At 39.9% G+C, this 21,257-nt stretch overlaps 1 protein-coding gene across 3 annotated transcripts in view; it reads left to right on the top strand.

The window, feature by feature from the left end:
* The window catches only part of LOC108273545 (NACHT, LRR and PYD domains-containing protein 12), a 38,232-nt gene that overhangs the window by 2,134 nt on the left and 14,841 nt on the right, over positions 1-21,257 (top strand). The window contains exons 6-12 of one of the 3 annotated variants that reach the window (XM_053685130.1): positions 177-1,950; positions 3,116-3,292; positions 4,182-4,355; positions 6,490-6,663; positions 8,607-8,780; positions 9,026-9,202; positions 9,344-9,932. In XM_053685130.1, the coding sequence (XP_053541105.1) occupies positions 177-1,950; positions 3,116-3,292; positions 4,182-4,355; positions 6,490-6,663; positions 8,607-8,780; positions 9,026-9,202; positions 9,344-9,380 (2,687 nt within the window). In that variant the 3' untranslated portion in view covers positions 9,381-9,932. Of the gene's footprint in view, positions 1-176; positions 1,951-3,115; positions 3,293-4,181; positions 4,356-6,489; positions 6,664-8,606; positions 8,781-9,025; positions 9,203-9,343; positions 9,933-19,440; positions 19,648-20,104; positions 20,222-20,623; positions 20,679-20,914; positions 21,120-21,257 lie in introns of those variants that run through there. The other 2 variants (XM_053685129.1, XM_053685131.1) reach the window with 2 other exon arrangements.

A 21,257-nucleotide genomic window follows, 5' to 3' on the forward strand; every position in this document is an offset into this window, starting at 1 on the left:
GGTGCTTTTCTGTTCTGTTCGTGGTCCAGTTTGTGATTACTCTGTAAAGTGGTCCTGTTCCTTCAATAATATTTAGTCCATGAGTCAGGAATGAACAGCAGCATTTGAAAGAATTTTACGTTTTATATTGTGCTCAGTGATTTTGCATTAAAACATGTTATTACTTTGTTTATTAGAGTCTGTGGCTTCTGTGTATCAGACAGAGCTGAAATCCAGCCTGAGAGAGAAGTTTAAAAGAATTAATGAAGGAATCTCACAGCATGGAAGCTCAGCACTTCTGAATGAGATCTATACAGAGCTCTACATCACAGAGGGTTGGAGTGGAGACATCAATAATGAACATGAGGTGAGACAGATTGAGACAGCGTCCAGGAGACCAGCAACACAGGAGACACCCATCAAATGTAACGAGCTCTTTAAAGACAAGTCCATCAGAAGAGTGCTGACTAAAGGAGTTGCTGGAATTGGAAAAACAGTCTCTGTGCAGAAGTTCATTCTGGACTGGGCTGAAGGAAAAGCAAATCAGGACGTCACCTTCATGTTTCCACTTCCCTTTCGAGAGCTGAATCTGATGAAGCAGAGAAATCTCAGTCTGATGGAGCTTCTTCATCACTTTTTCCCAGAAATGAGAAAACTAGAATTACTAGACTCCTACACAGTGGTGTTGATCTTTGATGGTCTGGATGAGTGTCGACTTCCTCTAAATTTCCAGAAGAATGAGAGATTGTGTGATGTGACAGAGTCAGCCTCGGTGGATGTGCTGCTGACAAACCTCATCAAGGGGAATCTGCTTCCCTCTGCTCTCCTCTGGATAACCTCTCGACCAGGAGCAGCCAATCAGATCCCTCCTGAGTGTGTAGACCAGGTAACAGAGGTACGAGGCTTCAGTGATCCTCAGAAAGAGGAGTACTTCAGGAAGAGGATCAGTGATCAGAGCCTGGCCAATAAAATCATCTCACACATGAAGTCTTCAAGAAGCCTCTACATCATGTGCCACATCCCAGTCTTCTGCTGGATCTCAGCCACTGTTCTAGAGAGCATGTTGGGTGAAGCAGAGAGTGGAGAGGTCCCCAAGACTCTGTCTCAAATGTTCACACACTTCCTGATCTTTCAGATCAAACACAAGGACCAAAAGTACCATCAGAAATGCGACCCTGATCCTCAGCAGACCAGAGAGAGTATCCTGGCACTGGGGAAACTGGCTTTCCAACAGCTGGAGAAAGGAAACCTGATCTTCTATGAGGAAGACCTGAGAGAGTGTGGCATTGATGTTGGAGAAGTTGCAGTGTACTCAGGAGTGTGTACCCAAATCTTCAGAGAGGAGTTTGGGCTTTACCTGGGGAAGGTGTTCAGCTTTGTACATCTGAGTGTTCAGGAGTTTCTGGCTGCTTTGTACACATTTCTCTGCTTTATTTTTAGAAAGACAAATGTGTTAGTGGAGCAACGCACTGGACTTTTCCATTTCTTCAGCAAGTCAACCATGTCCGATTTCCTCAGGAGTGCAGTGGACAAGGCCTTACAGAGTGAGAATGGACACCTGGACCTGTTCCTCCGCTTCCTTCTGGGTCTCTCACTGGAGTCCAATCAGGCTCTCTTACGAGGCTTAATGGCCCCGACAGGAAGCAGCTCTCACAGCAAACAGGAAACAGTCGAGTACATCAAGGAGAAGATCAGGGAGAATCCATCTCCAGAGAAATCCATCAATCTGTTCCACTGTCTGAATGAACTGAATGATCATTCTGTAGTGCAGGAAGTACAGACTTACCTGAACAGAGGAGGTGACCGTCGTCTCAGGGGAACCAGACTCTCTCCTGCTCAGTGGTCAGCTCTGGTGTTTATGTTACTGAACTCCGATCAGGAGCTGGATGAGTTTGATTTGAGTAAATATGACCCATCAGAGGAATGTTTTCTGAAGCTGCTGCCAGTGGTCAAAGCCTCCAGAAAAGCTGTGTGAGTATTTTTATTTATAAATGTATTACTGCATGGTTTGTTATTTTAATGTAACACTGAACTGCACTGTTTGGATTAATGCTTGTTAATAGTTACTCTAATCATCTTTAAACAAACCTCTGGTACTGTTACAGAAGATTGTTTCACTTTTTACACTAACACGTTACGTCTGCACTGAGATCTGGGCCATATGGACAAAACCTTATATCACCATTTATTACCTTTTCTCTAAAACTGATGAAAATGATCTCTACAAAATAACTGCATGTATTCATGACTGCTTTTTGGTCATTTTGTGAACTAAACACCAGTGAAAGGCACTTTTTCTTTTCTCCTTTTACTTGAAAGAGACATCGAACAGAACTTCACAATTGAGAACAAGAAAAACATGAAAACATCACCATTGGAACACATACAACATGTGACATTGTGTGTGTGTGTGAGAGAGAGAGTTAAAGGTACAAGAGCAGTCTGGTTGTGCAGCTACAGTACATATTCATTTATTTTAGACATTTTTAAGCTCACACATCTGATGTTATATTTATTTATGCTATGCTAACAGAAAGAATAAGTTAATATTACCTGTCTTACATTTTATTGTCTGTTTCTGTTCTGTTTCACCAACGAAATATTTCCAAACAAAGCCACAGCACGTCCTGCTCCTTTTTGTTCAAATGGGAGATTTCTTATTTATTTTATTTATTTTTTAGTTGGAGACCTTTTAACATGTACTCTCATTAAAAATGGTTTCAAGTTTCAATTATAATAAAGCATTTGTTCAAACAAAAAAAACATCTGTTTTCAGTCCTTTAAGGACCATTGTAACTGATAATAATTGATTAGTATTATTATTATTATTATTATTATTATTATTATTATTATTATTATTATTATCAGTTACAATGGTCCTTAAAGGAATGAAAACAGAAGGTTTTTTTGTTTGAACAAATGCTTTATTATAATAATAATTTATCATAATAGTTTATAATAATAATAATAATAATAATAATAATAATAATAATAATAATAATAATAATTGTACTGATGTGGTGTCCTGTCCTCTGATTTCTGTGACATTTCTGTTACATGGTAAACTTTAGCTGGATTGTGGCCGTGTTTGTGTGTTTGAGATCAGAGTTCTGATATTTCATCATTTCTCTTCCAGCCTGTGGTGGTGTAATCTGACAGAGGAAAGCTGTAGAGTTCTGTCCTCAGTTCTCAGCTCAAACTCCTCCAGACTGAGAGAACTGGACCTGAGTAACAATAACCTCCTGCAGGATTCAGGACTGGAGCTGCTCTCTGCTGGACTGGAGAATCCACACTGTACACTGGAGATACTGAGGTACACACACACACACACACACACACACACACTCACTCTAATAATAATAATAATAATAATAATAATAATAATAATAAGAAGAAGAAGAAGAAGAAGAAGAAGGCAATATTTAATGTGAAGGGAGTTGTCTACCCTGCAGACCACACCAGAATGTGGCAATAATCCTAATTGGAGGAAGTTATCCAAACCCACTGCAAGTCACACACTACCTACACCATAAGGAAGTTGTGTTGGCACACTGAGCACACTGTGAAGCACACCACCGAATAAATGCAGCTAGCGTCTCCTGTCCCACCAAGACTCACTGGCTCCTGGAGAGAAAGAAGACACCAGTTAACCCAAAATTACACAAACACTAAACAACAAGACACAGAAAGACAAATATTACAGACACTGTGGTATGGTAGTTATAACACCCAGGCCCACTGACACCACCACAAGAAATGGAGGCAGTCGACAGCACCCAAGCAGAACCTGAGTTATGGTAAACAGTACAAATGTCAATTATGGCCACTATAGCATGGAGACAGTAAGGCACAACATACACCCTGTCAGTAGTAAAGTGGTTATGTGGACCAAACCTGAAACAGGTTTGAAGCTAGGAAACACAAATTTTACCACTGTTAATGCTGAAATATCTACATCACTTCTCACATCAGAACAAAGTACATTTATTTCTACAGCGTGTAGATCAGTGTATATCACACACACATTTACTTTAATAACATGCCAATACTAGTTTATTGTTTATACACAGACTGTTCATTTTATATTTTTATCCTGACATTAGAACCTTGTATTCAGGTAAACACTTTATTTCCCACCTGATGGAAACACCTCATTTCACAATCAGATAAATAAGTCTAACACTTCATCATTTCTCTTCCAGGCTGTGGAGGTGTAATCTGACAGAGGAAAGCTGTAGAGTTCTGTCCTCAGTTCTCAAGTTAAACTCCTCCAGACTTAGAGAACTGGACCTGGGTTACAATAACCTGCAGGATTCAGGAGTGAAGCTGCTCTATGCTGGACTGGAGAATCCACACTGTACACTGGAGACACTGAGGTACACACACACACACACGCACACACACACACACACTCTAATAATAATAATAATAATAATAATAATAATAAGGCAATATTTAATGTGAAGGGAGTTGTCTACCCTGCAGACCACACCAGAATGTGGCAATAATCCCAACTGGAGGAAGACGTTTATCCAAAATTCAGTAAATCCAACTGTGCCACCCTGGGGGAGAACCAGGGAAATACTCCCAAACAAAAGGCACACAAAAGTTTCACCAATCAGGGCAAGGAACATGAGAGTGAGACATGAGTACGAATATAAAAAATTATATTTTATTATGACACTTCAGTATCATTTAAAACTTCACATGAAAATATAAAATCGCTTTCCCATGAAGCGCAGTAAGGGTTTTAAAACTAAGCACTTCTCCAGGCCCAGGCTTGGCAGAGACAAGGCAGGCCAGCTACAACTCGGGAAGTTATTAAAACCCACTGCAAGTCACACCAAAATCAAACACTACCTACACCATAAGGAAGTTGTGTTGGCACACTGAGCACACTGTGAAGCACACCACCGAATAAATGCAGTTATATAAATAATAATTTATTTATTTATAATAAATAATTATAAATAATAATAATAATAATTATTATTATTTAAATAAAAGAATAGGTGGATACGGTTTTCTTGAAGTAGAGGAGAGTTGCTCTCTCTCATTGCTAGCAGAAAATAAGTGCAGTTTACGACACTGACCATAGCAAAACAAACAAACAGCTGAATCAAGTTAGCTAGCTACCTATTGAGCTACTGAAATGTCTGACCTGTTTAACAGGAAAAAAGCATCTCTGTCTTCAATCCCTTCAGATCTGAGTTTTCACCACCTCTAAAAAGCCACACTCATATTTATTCTCGTTTTAGCACGGGCTCTGTCGCTTTCCCTTTGTGACTGCAGGGTCTCCACAGTTCCAGGTTTCTTGGCTTTGACAACAGTTGGTTCCCCAGATGTCAATGTAACCATGCCAAAACTCATTTCAAGGAGGTGACTTCACCAGCTACCTCCCACCTCCCCACCTCATGGAGAGAGAGAGAGGTCGACTGTAAAGCCCGCCTAACGAGAAAAGTGATAGATTAGTTAGCAGAAAGAGAGACCAATCAGAACGTGCGCTGTGTCACTCTTACCACATCTGCCACTTGCTTTCTCGGTTTATTGTCGTGGAAATTTAGACAAACACCAGTAGACTCATCCTCTCAGATGAAGTAGTTTTATTACAGAGAGATGAATACAGGAAGAAGAATGAGCGCACTGGTCCAGTGTTGATGCTATTTCCCCAAGTTCCAGCTCAGTCCAGAACTCCTCCTTAAGTGCCTGATGAATGTGAAAGTAGAGGACAGTGAGGTGTTGGTGGAGAAACACTGGGTTGAGGGTCAGAATAAAGAGCAGATAAAGCAGCTATGCACATACATAAAGAGCTAGCTCTTGTGCTGAGTGGCCACGCCCATTTAACTCTGATCCAACACCTCATCAACCTTTTCTCTCAACATCCTGTAAATGTTCCATAACATTACATTATAATTTGCACATTAAAGAGTTCTTGTGTAAATGCTCGTACACACTGTTTATGAAGAAATTAATTCGTATCCAGTGTGATAAATGAGGCCCAGTGTTTTATATGAGTAAAACATTCAAGTGTGTATTTTATATGGTGTGGATTAGCATTGTTTCTGCTGTTGAGCTTTGTTTTTCTGTGTGTGTGCTTGTGTGTGTGTGTGTGTGTGTGTGTGTGTGTGTGTGTGTGTGTGTGTGTGTGTGTTATGTGATTTGTATGTGGTGTGAAAGTTAGATTAAGCTCCAGAGAACAATGAACTCCAACAGTTTTAGCGTCTCTGTGAAACTCAGCTTTGTGTAAATGCTGAAATATCTACATCACTTCTCACATCAGAACAAAGTACATTTATTTCTACAGCGTGTAGATCAGTGTACATTACACACACATTTACTTTAATAACATGCCAATACTAGTTTATTGATTATACACAGGCTGTTCATTTTATATTTTTATCCTGACATTAGAACCTTGTATTCGGGTAAACACTTTATTTCCCACCTGATGGAAACGCCTCATTTCACAATCAGATAAATAAATCTAACACTTCATCATTTCTCTTCCAGGCTGCGGGGGTGTAATCTGACAGAGGAAAGCTGTAGAGTTCTGTCCTCAGTTCTCAGCTCAAACTCCTCCAGACTGAGAGAACTGGACCTGAGTGACAATAACCTGCAGGATTCAGGAGTGAAGCTGCTCTCTGCTGGACTGGAGAATCCACACTGTACACTGGAGATACTGAGGTACACACACACACACACACACACACACACACACACACACACACACACACACACACACCAACAGTAATAATAATAATAATAATTATAATTTAAATAAATGAAAAAATGGCACTGAAAGTTTGCCCCAATACGATTAATCGATTATTAACAATAAATAAATAATAAATAATCGGCCAATAAATCAATTGTGAAAATAATCGTTAGTTGCAGCCCTAGTTTTAAACTGCGAGTGGTTTCAGTTTAATATGTTGTAGGCTCAATTATTGAGTCTGTTTACATTGAGCCTGTAACAGGATATAATAATATATGGCTTGTTTTTGAAGCTGCAGTTGTTTATTTGTCTCGTGAGACTTGGCAACACTGAGGTATTCGTGTGTTGTATATTAGCTCCAATACTCGACAGCGGAGGTGGAGGTGGATACGGTTTTCTTGAAGTAGAGGAGAGTTGCTCTCTCTCATTGCTAGCAGAAAATAAGTGCAGTTTACGACACTGACCATAGCAAAACAAACAAACAGCTGAATCAAGTTAGCTAGCTACCTATTGAGCTACTGAAATGTCTGACCTGTTTAACAGGAAAAAAGCATCTCAGTCTTCAATCCCTTCAGATCTGAGTTTTCGCCAGCTCTCAAAAGCCACGCCCATATTTATTCTCGTTTTAGCACGGGCTCTGTCGTTTTCCCTTTTTGACTGCAGGCTCTCCACGGTTCCAGGTTTCTTGGCTTTGACAACAGTTGGTTCCCCAGATGTCAACGTAACCATGCCAAATCTCAGTTCAAGGAGGTGACTTCAGCGGCTACCTCCCACCTCCCCACCTCATGGAGAGAGAGGGGTCGACTGTAAAGTTCGCCTAACGAGAAAAGTGATAGATTAGTTAGCAGAAAGAGAGTCCAATCAGAACGCGCGCTGTGTCACTCTTACCACATCTGCCACTTGCTTTCTCAGTTTACTGTCGTGGAAATTTAGACAAACACCAGTAGACTCATCCTCTCAGATGAAGTAGTTGTATTACAGAGAGATGAATACAGGAAGAAGAATGAGCGCACTCGTCCAGTGTTGATGCTATTTCCTCAAGCTCCAGTTCAGTCCAGAACTCCTCCTTAAGTGCCTGATGAATGTGAAAGTAGAGGACAGTGAGGTGTTGGTGGAGAAACACTGCGTTGAGGGTCAGAATAAAGAGCAGATAAAGCAGCTATGCACATACATAAAGAGCTAGCTCTTGTGCTGAGTGGCCACGCCCATTTAACTCTGATCCAACACCTCATCAACCTTTTCTCTCAACATCCTGTAAATGTTCCCTAACATTACATTTTAATTTGCACATTAAAGAGTTCTTGTGTAAATGCTCGTACACACTGTTTATGAAGAAATTAATTCGTATCCAGTGTGATAAATGAGGCCCAGTGTTTTATATGAGTAAAACATTCAAGTGTGTATTTTATATGGTGTGGATTAGCATTGTTTCTGCTGTTGTGCTTTGTCTCTCTCTCTCTCTCTCTCTCTCTCTCTCTCTCTCTCTCTCTCTCTCTCTCTCTCTCTGTGTGTGTGTGTGTGTGTGTGTGTGTGTGTGTGTGTGTGTGTGTGTGTGTTATGTGATTTGTATGTGTGAAAGTAAGATTAAGCTCCAAAGAACAATGAACTCCAACAGTTTTAGCGTCTCTGTGAAACTCAGCTTTGTGTTAATGCTGAAATATCTACATCACTTCTCACATCAGAACAAAGTACATTTATTTCTACAGCGTGTAGATCAGTGTACATTACACACACATTTACTTTAATAACATGCCAATACTAGTTTATTGTTTATACACAGGCTGTTCATTTTATATTTTTATCCTGACATTAGAACCTTGTATTCAGGTAAACACTTTATTTCCCACCTGATGGAAACACCTCATTTCACAATCAGATAAATAAATCTAACACTTCATCATTTCTCTTCCAGTCTGTGGAGATGTAATCTGACAGAGGAAAGCTGTAGAGTCCTGTCCTCAGTTCTCAGCTCAAACTCCTCCAGACTGAGAGAACTGGACCTGAGTGACAATAACCTGCAGGATTCAGGAGTAAAGCTGCTCTCTGCTGGACTGGAGAATCCACACTGTACACTGGTGACACTGAGGTACACACACACACACACACACACACACACACACACACACACACAGAGAGCGAACAGAATTTCAATAAATACAGCTACATCCAGTTTCCATTTGTGGTGATTGTAATTGTAGTGATGTGATATATTGTCACTATTGTGTGTGTGAGATGGAGAGTAAATGTTCTGTATATAAAGATTTTGTGTAGTTGATGTTTTCAGAGCTAAAACTGAGTGTGTTAAGTGTGAGAAGGTTCTTTATCTTGCAGCATGTATAACTGCAGTATTACAGATGAAGGCTGTGCTGCTCTGGCTTCAACTCTGAGGTCAAACTCCTCATCACACCTGAGAGAACTGAATCTGAACTGGAATAATCCAGGAGAATCAGGAATGAAGCTGCTCTCTGATCTACTGAAGGATCCACACTGTAAACTGGAGACATTATAGTGAGTTACTGACTTACTGTCTCTTTACTCTACTCTACTGTATCATACTGAATAATGTGTGTGTGTGTGTGTGTGTGTGTGTGTGTGTGTGTGTGTGTGTGTGTGTGTTGGTGTTTACACTGATGCTCTTCTGTCTTTCAGCATTAAGAATAATGAACTCACCAGGACTGTCGTATGACAGGAGTCTCACCTCAAACCTCTTCTCCAGGATAAAGCAGTTTTGGTGAAGAGTTAGAAGCCATCCCACATTTCCAGCTGTTTGGGAGCTGAAACATTAAACTTAAAGGGACAGAGCCGATACAAAGCCAAGAACAGGCAGAAGGTCATACACAGGAGAAATCAACACATGTAACGAAATATCTGCTGTACAAAGCAACGACAACGATCTACCCCGGGGTGGAGACTGACTAGGCTTAAGTACACATTCGGAAATGTACAGCCGACTGATCCCAAAGCACGAGGCAGGAGCAGGCATGTTAATGGTAAAGGGTCTGTACTTATATAGTGTTTTTTTAACCTTAGTGGTTCCAAAGCACTTTACAATGTTTCACATTCATGAGGCTTGTGCCAAAGAGTAGATGTGAAAATACAGTGGAAAATTTCCCTTCCAACCTGCCAACCTTTGCTGTGTCATGAACACAGTGTCTTGGTCAACCCAGGAGATGATTCAGAAAAGTGCCTATGCAACAGTGTGTGTTCAGCATGCATGGAGGCACTGGTTCTGTACATAGTTACATGAAATAAGACCAGAAATAACACAAATCAATACGCTCGTGTGCATCTCTCTAATGGCCTGATGAGGTCCATGACAATTCTTTCAACTGGGACCTTGAATAAAGGTAATGGGCACAATGGTGCTATTGGGGTGGCCAGTGGATTTGCAGCTGAAATTAGTAGCCTGGTAACAATTGCTTCCACAGCTCCTTTTTGATGTACCAGTCGACTTAACACTACCCATATGAGTTGATGTTTGGCCAAAAACCAAACAACAACTGGACGAAGCTGTGGTAAAAGCCTGGAAAAGCATCACAAACGAAGAGTGCAACAATTTGGTGATGTCAGTGGATCGCCACTTGATTATTTATTGCAAGGAAGGGATATGCAACCAAATAGTGTTATTTACTTTGATTTCCTTGAAGACTTTCTGTTCCAATATTTTTCTCTCCTCAAAATGTTCTAAGTTGTTTAACACATCTAGATGTATATATCAGGAAATTAAAGCTTTAATGTTGATCTGTTGTCTCATACTCATCTTTTGAACTCAAACCCAAATGTCTTCAATGTATAGCAAAAGCAAAAGATTTCCAATACTTTTGAAGAGGACTGCATGTATGGCAAGGTTGACTGAAGACAGGTGGGACTGATGACTACTGATTATGATTAAGACAGTGCTCTCTGCCTCCCTCTAGTGATGCAACAAGTCAGTTGTTCACTTACACCACAATCCATTACAAAACTACAGACTCTCATTCCTATTTGGTGTTCAAATTTTCACAAGGAAATGTGCAATGACTTTTTACAACTATGGATTCACCACAAGATCATAGATCTCCCAACATGCTTCACGGCCTACAGGCATGGCCGCTATGAACTACACTTCCCAGAACACACACCCACACACCCACACTCTCTCTGCCTCTTTCTCAATCACCGGACTTCTGATCAGGCACACCCAGAGGCGTATCTACAAGGCAGGCAAGGTAGGCAATTGCCTGGGGCCCCCACATACTGAGAGGGCCCCTGAGTGTTGATCATTTAAATTATCAGAAACTTTCATCTTAAAATAATGTGCAGCAACATCTCAGCAACCCCCTTAACTGGGGCGTCTTTGCGGGGCGCTGTCACATTTGAGGACTCGTTATGCGCCGCCTCCCCTTCACACTCGAGTTGCATGAGCTTAATTCCTGAAAATGAATCTGAAAAATGAACCTGTTAAGATTTTGCTGATACTGGAATCAGAATTAAATTCTTGGACCCATACTACTGTTACCTTCTCAGTACCACGTTTGGGAACAAATCATACAGACACAGAGTTCACTGAAAGCTTTTTAGTTTAATGCTGAAATTATTGGAATATATATACACAGAAAGGTGGAAGATCTAGATCATTGCTTGATTTAACTATGAACAGCGAGCTTATTGTGTCAGATCAGGGACAGGGACTTCTGTGTACTCAAAAGGTGAACCCAATTGCTGGAGGGATTCTCTAGGGAGGCGGTTCTTGATGGTGTGATTCTTTCTTTCCATGATCCCTGAACTTTGTGGATGATTTGGGATGTGGAAGTGCCAATCAATCTTCAGATATTTGCAAAGTTTCTGTGTTACCTTAGAAACAAAGGATGTTCCATTATCACCATCAATAACCTGAGGAATACCATAGTGCAGGGTTATTTCTTTGGCTACAATTTTATCAACGGTGTTGGCATTTTCTTTTGAGTATGGTAAAGCGTATACCCATTCAGAGAATTTGTCCACAATAACTAAAAGTTATTTGAGAACTCTGACAGTTGGCATGTGTGTGAAGTCAATTTGCAATGCCTGAAAGGGGCCACTAGGTGGTGGTAATGCAGGACGTGTGTTGCCTGATTTATATGTTGAATAAGAGGAGACTGAGGTAGCAAGGTCAGATCTGGTGAAACGAATTCCACTTGGAGGAGATTTAAACAGTTCACTCTTCTCTGACAAATCCGTAATCGTGGAGGAGCAGAGCAATTAGATAAGTGTAGGAAGTCCGGGAAAATAGGCAGATGAAAAACATATCTGTAATCCCATTACCACCATGTCAAGTGGAGTCCCTCCAAGCTTATAGTAACCAAGGGAAAGCCAATCGATTGTATGGAGGAAGCGATTGTCCATCTATTTCTCACCCGAACACCAGCACGATTCCCTGTCTTCCTGCGGCGCTTCCTTAGAGGAGGAAAGCAGCAAGGTATCTGGTGAGCACACTCCAACCCAGGTCGGCTGGACGAGGATTAAAAACGTGAATGCAGAGTAGGACAAAATCGCAGATGCGCTCCCATACAGCTTCTGATGTTAAGCAAAGCTTGACGATTGTAGGTCAACACTGAATCTACATGATACCAGTGTGGCACGAGACACAGTAAAAACAGCACAGATGCCAGACGAACAGACATAACAGATAGAACAAACTGTAATAGACGGGAAAGACAAGAGAGACGGCATGCCGACAGGTACACTGGCGCCATCTTGGGTCAAAGGTCAATAAGTACTTTCAGTGAAAGTCTCTACGATGCCTGCGTTTGCAGAAAACATCACAGATTAAAAAGATGTGATATTTTCAACCCAAACATCAAGAATACAAGGACATCTACACGGAGGCAGAAAATAAAAGATCACTTACCTCCATCCATATGTCCCACTCCTGACACCATTGAACTGTTAAGATTTTGCTGATACCAGCCTCAGAATTAAATTCTTGGGCCCACGCTATTATTACCTTCTCAGTACCAAGCTTGGGAAGAAATCACACAGACACAGAATTCAGTGAAAGATTCAGAGTATATATACAGAAAAGAAGAAGAGTTAGATCATTGCTTGACTTAACTAGGAACAGAGAGCTTATTGTGTCGGGACAGGGACTTGTGTACTCAGATAAGATGTACACGCTATCAGAGAGAGGGATAGAGAGAGAGAGAGAGAGGAAAAGAGGAAACAGGACAGGTGTAAGTGATGGAGATAATGACGAATGAATTAAGGATAATTAAAGACAAACAAACCCAAAACTATTTGTCCAATTTCAGATTTATTTCACCTTATTATAAAATTTATGTGTTTATGTAATATTTTATGTTTTCCCATAATGACGTGGGCTTCACCTATCATACCTTCATATTTTATTCAGGCCGGGAGTCGAAGGGGGGGCTGTTACGGGGGGAAGGGACAAAGTTTTGAGACCATGCTCAGCAATTGTAGTGTAGCCCCTTCTTTATTCATTACAATTGTTTTAAGTAAAGAAACTAAGTTTTCGTAATATGCATCTACTGCGATTCCTTCACGGAAGTAAAGGGTCACAACAATATCTCCAGGTAACATGAAGACATAACAACATAAATCTGTCAGAAGGGCCCCACATAATCTAGGTTCACCTCTGGGCACATCTGATCCCAATTTCACTTACACACACACACACACACACACACACACACACACACACACACACACACACACACACACACACACACACACACACACACACACACACACACACACACACACACACACACACACACACACACACACACACACACACCTGTATGTAGAGACTTTATTCCGCCTGCTCTTTGAGAAGTATATGCTCAATTCCATTCTGTCTTTGACGTTACCAAACCGTTGTATTTGCTGCCTGTTTTTCACCCAAGTCCTAAAAGTAGATAAAGAGAGCCCAATTAAACAAATGAGACAAAAATATAATACTTGGCCATTTATTTATTGAGCAAAATGATCCAATATTACATTTCTCTGAGTAGCAAAAGTATGTGAAACTTTGTTTTTAGTATCTGGTGTGACCCTTGTGCAGCAATAACTGCAACTAAATGTTTCTGTTAACTGTTGATCAGTCCTGTACATCGGCTTGGAGGAATTTTTGTTGATCCCATGATACACTTCCACAAGTGTTGTGAACATAAGACTTTGATAGATCCCTGTTATACTTTTGTGTGAAAATCTGATCTTGTATGTCAAATTTGTGCAGAAATATAGAACATAAGGGTTCAGTTTATGTCTCAGTTGTTGAATATTTTTATGCTAATACAAATATTTACACATGTTTGAAATTTGTTGTAAATAAAAACATTTGAATGTGAGAGGATGTTTCTTTTATTCCTGAGTATATTAATTTCTATATCCTTCCTGACAGCTAAAACCAATCTGGCCATTTAGATGTTTTTTTTTTTGTTTGTTTGTTTTGTTTTGTCTTTTGCACCATTCTGTGTAAACTCTAGATTGTTGTTTGTGAAAATCCCAGGAGATCAGCAGTTTCTGAAATACTAAACCAGCCATGGTTCATATTATTTTTTTTGCATTGCATTACTGCCACAAGATTGGCGGATTAGATAACTGTATGAATGTGCAGGTGTACAGGTTTAACAATGTTGATGGTGAGTCTCAGTAGGACATGGACCATGAAGAGCTTTGAAAAAAGGGCATTTTAATTTTGAGGGCTATAGGCATTGACATGTTTTCTGGTACCAAAAGATGGCGCTGCTAGCATAGAGTATGTGACATAAAGTTCTTAATTAGTGCATGTTCTGATGCAGTACTGAGTCAAGGGACGGTTATGCATTATTTTATGCAGGCCTAGGCTATATTTCACACTCTGATAACTTACACATTTGAACATCACTAATTTATTTTCAAGAGAGAGAGAGAGAGAGAGAGAGAGAGAGAGAGAGAGAGAGAGAGAGAGAGAGAGATATTACAACTAGGTTTGTCATTTTAGCTGTTATTTATCTATTATATATATCAGCACCAATGCCACCTAAATAGACAATTTCCTAAAATAGGGCCTACAGTAATATTGTTTGTAATAATTACCAGTATGCTGATTAACGGCATAAATGATGAAGAATTGCCAGTGTAGAGTGTTAGAAGCTCGGGATTACAATTATATTTAATTAATCAATTAATAAATCATGCTTAACCCTTTCATGCATAGAGTCTGCACTTAAGGTCAGTCAATTTAAGGCTCTTTTTTACGTTTTAGGAAAATATAAGATGTAAATCATCTCCAGATGACTTGAGAGCATTACTGTAAATTAACATAAACTTCTGTATATTTGTTGCTCTCAGTCTTTATTAACATTCTACATTAAAATAAGATGAATTTCTAAAAATAGATTAAAGTGAAAATGTTTTGTGACAGACTCCACTGATCACCTTAGATTAGAACAAACAAACAAACAAATAAACAGGTATGTTTGTTTTAAATATTTTTTTGCATCATTCAGCAGTCCTAAATTGTGTAAATTTTGTAAGCTCAGAAACGATATTTTCTAAAAATGTTGTCTTCAATCTGAGTGTAATTTTTTTTCAACATTCATACATCATACAGAATTCATACAAGGGGAAAATATGTGAAAATATAAAACAACCTGGATATATCTCTCACGCTTAAATTCTCATTTTTAATGGCGCCGAGGAACTGAGGTGTGACACGTGCACAAGTGTGTTATGAAGGTCCCTAAAGGACTGTTAGTAATTAGACAGAGCTATACACCTGCGAAATTTGGTAACTACTCATCACAAAAACAAAAAAAACAACAAAAAAAAACCCATATTAATTTCAGTATCATAATAAGCAACAAGACAACATTAAGGACTTCATAAGCAAAGATCATAACATTTACTGGTGCCTCAACAGTGTATGGAAACTCAGATAATTTTCTCCTTATCAGTTTTTGAGGTTTATGGGTTTGTGATAATAGAATATGGGAAATGGACACTTAATTCTCTAAGCTACATTACAGAAATGGCCATTTCTGTAAAGGCCATTTTGGCAAAACCCTGTCTTTGACAAAGGAGACAATCTATACAGAAAGATAAGAATTCAGGTGAGAAATCCATCCCTAGTTGCTTACTGTAGTCTCTGTAAGCTCACCATCAAACTCTTACATACAGCAATCCAAAAAGCTCTACCTGAAAAAAGCTGCTCAAGGGAATTAAAGATATATTATCTGATGTTAAGATGGGTGATGTATCCAGTTTGTCAAATACCCTGAATGCGATTTAATTGCTATTTAACCTTAACACTAAGATCTGTGTAGTGAGAGATAAAAAGATAATACAGAATATTATTCATAACAGTTCAGAATGTTAAACACTGTCAAGTAATTAAAAGCACAGTGAGGTATTTATTTCAGTTTGCCTATGGAGAAGGAGGTATGGCGAATAGTTAACTCTAGAGTCTATGTCTTTAACAGTAGTAATACTAGTACAGTTTGTGCTGAGTAATATTAATTCATAGAAAGTAGAGTCCTTATTTTATTTTATTTTTATTTAAATTAGATTCATTTCTAAAAGATATTTAACAGTAATCATAAGAGTTGCAGGAAAGCACACCACCAACAAGGCAACTTGTCTTGATTGGTTGGTACCCTGTGCCAATCTAGATGTGTATTCTTCAAAATTGTGTAAAAACATATCTCAATTTATGTTATAAGGGAGTAGCACCACCATGTAGTATTTTAAATATTTTTACCCTAGTGTCATGATTAATGTGTCAATAATTCAGTGCTGTGAATAAACATAATTTTCCTTCCATTCCTGTATAAAGATCTTGCCCCATCTCATATAGTCTCAGTGGTTTGTCTCATTGGTTGAGCTTTAAAGGGTATGTGACAAACTGGGTGAAATTGAGATTTTAAACATTAAATACAGCTGCAAAGTGTAAAATCCAAAATGAGATTGCTTTCTATTCTTAGGAAAATGGTGGTTTAGCCAGTGTGAAGCAATTTTGTTGGTCATCATCTGTGTGTACTGAATTACTAATTGTGTGGTGGTACAGGAAGAACTTAGCTAGTTGAATATGTCATGATTCAACTCACTGCCTTGCAAGGATGTAGTGAACTTAAATTTTAAAATTGGAATTTAAACGTGTAATGTGATGAAGTGTGGCAGCTTTAGAAAGTGTCACTCAGTGCGACACTGCCTAGCATACAGTGCATAAACACACACTGCAGCGGATACAAATTATTTGTGTAATACTGTCAGGAATACCAAAAACAATACCACAACGTTAAGCAGGTCAAAGTCAAAAAACAGCCGAGGGTCAGGCGATGTGCAGAGTCAACTAGGCAAAGCTAAACACAAGATTTAAAAACAGGCAGAGAATTGAAAACTAGGATATTCAACACATTACAAAATGCTAGGTAAAGTCAGATGTGCTAGGACAAACTGAGCATTTACTTCACAAAGTTTCAGTGAATGAGAGTCTCTTTTATGTGCATGTGAGATGGGAACAGGTGTGTGTGATCAGAAGTTTTTGTGATTGGGAGTATGTTAGTGGTGGTGAATTCTGGGATGTATTCTCTGGGGTGGCCATGTTTGTAGGCCACGGTGTGTTCTGGGTATTGGAGTTGGTGAATTGCATGGACCTAACAGAAACTCCCCCCCCACACACACACACACACACACACTCCCAAAATGGCTTACTTGTGGGCACAATGTTTATGAGGCATTGTGTGCAAGAACCCAATTCTGTTCCTCGGGGCCATATCCTTCCCACTCTACAGGGTACTCCAGTCGACCATTTCTGTGTCTGGAGTTGACTATGGATATTACCAAATGTATGCAGACTGACCTTCAATGTTGAGTGGGGCAGGAGGACAGGTAGGTGGGACGTTTGTGGCCAGTGATCCTGGAATGACTAGTTTCAATAGAATGACATGAAAAATAGGTGCTATGTAGCAGTGTCATGGGAGGTCTACTTTGTAGGTGAGGGAGTTGATTTGTTTAAGCACTTTGTATGGGCTGATGTACCTGTGGTTAAATTTTTTGGATGTTTGGGATTATCTGAAATCTTTGGTGGCCAGCCATACTCAATCTCCCAAATGGTAACAAGGGTTTTCTCCATGATGACGATCAGAGTTTACCTAGTGGGTTTGAGCCATCTATTTGAATCAATGATGGGTACTCTCCCAAAACTGTACACTCCTACAGAACCAGTAATCCACAGTTGGTGTGTCAGTGGGCTTAGCAGTCCAGGGGAACAGAGGAGGTTAATAGCTGAGTACACACTGAAAAGGAGTCAATTTGGTGGAGGCATGTCGTAGGAAGTTCTGGGAGGTCTGACCCAGGGCAGGAACTGATTTGCCCACTCTACCTGACCGTTGGGCTGTGGGTGATAACCTGGAGGTCAGCCTTATTCACCTAGAGGTGAATTGGGGGCCCCAATCACTGACAGTGTCCTAGGGGGTTCTGAAGTACCTGAATATGTGGTTGAATAAAAGTTCTGCCATCTCAAATACAGTAGGTAGTCTGCGCAATCTAATAAGACACAGGCACGTAGAGAGCCTATCCACAATGACCAGAATTGATTCTGGCAGGTTAGTGATGAAATCGACAGCGATGTGGGACCAGGGCCGTTTGGGGTGTGGGCAGTGGTAGGAGCTTGCCGACTGGTAAAGTTCTGGGTACCTTAACTTGGACACGGGAGGTGCAGAAGGACATGGCTCAGTGTACATCAGCTCTGATGTGGGGCCACCAGTATTTAGTTTGCAGAAGGTGATAGGTACGTCTGATACCTGTGTGACCTGTGGCTATGGAAGTGTGAGCCAATGTGATAAGCATTGTTCAGAAGTTAGCTGGCACAAACATTCTGTTTGGGAGCAAGCAAGGGGAAATTTGTGAAGCAGTAGGAAGGCAATGGCTTGATCAACCTCTTAGTCCACGCACCCACGAAAAAGGATGGTCAGAGGATAGGCTCTACATTGCCCTCTCGTGGCTTCTCAGTGTACATTTGAGAGCGCATGTCTGCTTTCATATTTCTGGGGACAGGTCAGTAGGATAGGGTCAACTGGAACCTGGCAAAGAAGAGGGACCAGCAAGCTTGGGGAGATTTAGAAGTTTAGAAGTTCAGAGGTACATCATGTTTTCGTGTTCTATGAAAATGACACACAGTTGCTCAACTCCCTTCAGCCAGAAGTAATTTGAATGTTACTCAAATAATGCCATGAATAATTTGAAAAGTATTTTGCCTGAAATGCCCATCCCTAGTAGAAATTGTGTAATGTTTTCTTAAGGTCACCTAAAATTCTTTTTATATTGTATCAGAAATTACTCAATGTGGCAGTTACACAAAAATTGATCTATACCTCAGAAAAAGGCAGAGAATTTTCTATACTTTTATTTATGTGTTTCTAAAAACCTTTTCCTTTGCAGAAAACCTAATTCTCTAACTATGTAGAATGTCTCTAACTGACCTATTGTTCCACAATGCAGAAGATGATGACAAAATCACAGACCCATGCATGGAATTTGTAGATTAAGGTAGGATTATTAGAAGACATTTTGAACACATTAAATATTTTGACCAATGTGGATATCCGATATCTGGATATTATAATTGGTGTTTATTTTTAATGAAACACTGAAACACTGCAAAAATCTTGTCTTGCTTCACACACCCAAAAATGTCTGTATGCTTACACACACACAAACTCTCTCTCTCTCTCTCTCTCTCTCTCTCTCACACACACACACACACCACACCACTGCCCCTCCCCCTCAGCCAGAACCGGCTATACAAGTTGTTTTATGATTTGATACCGTGACTATTTCCTGTAAGTGAACTGTGTGCTGATACAGGGTTTGATTTAACACACCGATGTTGGAGTGAAGAAAACGTGTGTCCTGCTGTAATCTGGAGAAGGAGCCATGACCTCCAACATGAGTGTGTCTGGAAAACAGGACTTAAAGAAAGACGAGGGGTGAGTTACTTTTCCATTCACCAGCAATAAATACACACCATCTCATGGGAAAAGATCTGTATCTCTAAACACTCACTAGTTTACAGAGGAACTAAACTTTGGTTTAAGGTGTTTAATAGCAGTGAATATATCACTGATCTGATTTAAGAACAGTTTAGAGAAATCATTCACGGAGAAGAGTAAAAAGACTGTGTAATGTGGAGGAGAAGAGCAGTGTGGCTTTGAGTCAGTGAACTCTACAGGCTTTAAGACCCAGCTGAGTCAGTTTTCTGTGATTGGGACTCCTGACATCAGTGTAATTCCTGAGGTATGAGGCGTGTCTCCTGTTTGAATAAGTGTGCAGACTGTAGCTGAATTAAAAAGATGGAATTATTGGTGTTTAATGATGAACACATTGTGTAACAGTGCTGAGACAGCAGAGTATTAATTATTGCTGATATTTCTGTTCTAATTACAGAATGATGGAGGGAAAGAGGTCAGACTCACCAGAACCCAGCTGTGTGTCCATGAAGAGTGACCGGTCAATGAGACTTCCATTTCACTTCAGAGACAGAGACAGTTCTCCTGATGTGAGGTCAGTACAGTGAGGTGTTTTACAGCAGTATTCCACCTGATCAAACTCACTGGTCTCATTATGAAGCCCTTCATGAGCTTTATCAGGTGTTGAAGCAGTAAAACACTAAAGTGTGCAGTGCTGCAGCTCTCGGACTGGCAGTGAGGAAAACTGCTTTAAGAGTTCAGTTCAGCCTGCAGTCCCTGAGCTGGAGAGTCTGTGGTGCTACACAACATTTACACCTGGGACATTAACGACTAGATCACTATTTTATTCATAAACATGTGTCAGTGAGGAAACCCTGAAATCAGTGTCTTGTGTTAAAAAGATAGTGTTAAATATCTGTCTCTGTATGTATTAGTGTGTTGTGCAGCTATGAATACATATAGTCTATATTACATCATGTGTTTTATTTGTTCACAGACCACAAAAGAAGAAATCAAACATCAGCAGAAATCAGTTGGACTCCATATTCAAGGTGTGTGTGTCTTTTTAATGTGTGTAACTTGTGTGTGAGTAGGTTGTAGGTTTTTTATTTAAGATAATGATGGTTCACAGGTTTATCGATGTGCAGCAGCATTATGGGTAATCAGACAGAATTTCAGTTGTAACTGTGGTAACAGAAAGAGACCTTTCTTCTTTTCATAAAATAAAAGCATCTCTCAGTGTGTAACATTATAATATTTAGATGTGTTCCTGTGTGTTTCTAACCAGGAGCTGGAACACAAAGTCATCACTCTAATAAAGAATGAGCTGAAGAGGTTTAGGAAGCTCCTAAGTCCAGATTACCCAGCATGCACTGAGAGGGAGGTGGAGGATGAGGAGGATCTGCACAGTGTCAGAGAGGGAGCGCTGAAGATCACACTGCATGTCCTGAAGAACATGAACCACACAGATCTCGCTAACACACTGCACAACAGTAAGAGCTTAGTCATGGCTTTATTCCATCAGGTTCACTTTAGAGAGAGGAAATAGTTTTAGGTATGAACTCCTTTAGTTTGAAGGTTGAGCTTAGTATCATGTACATCTGGTGCTTTTCTATTCTGTTCGTGGTCCA

Source organism: Ictalurus punctatus, chromosome 13 (genome assembly GCF_001660625.3).
Source record: "Ictalurus punctatus breed USDA103 chromosome 13, Coco_2.0, whole genome shotgun sequence".
NCBI classification, from domain to species: Eukaryota; Metazoa; Chordata; class Actinopteri; order Siluriformes; family Ictaluridae; genus Ictalurus; species Ictalurus punctatus.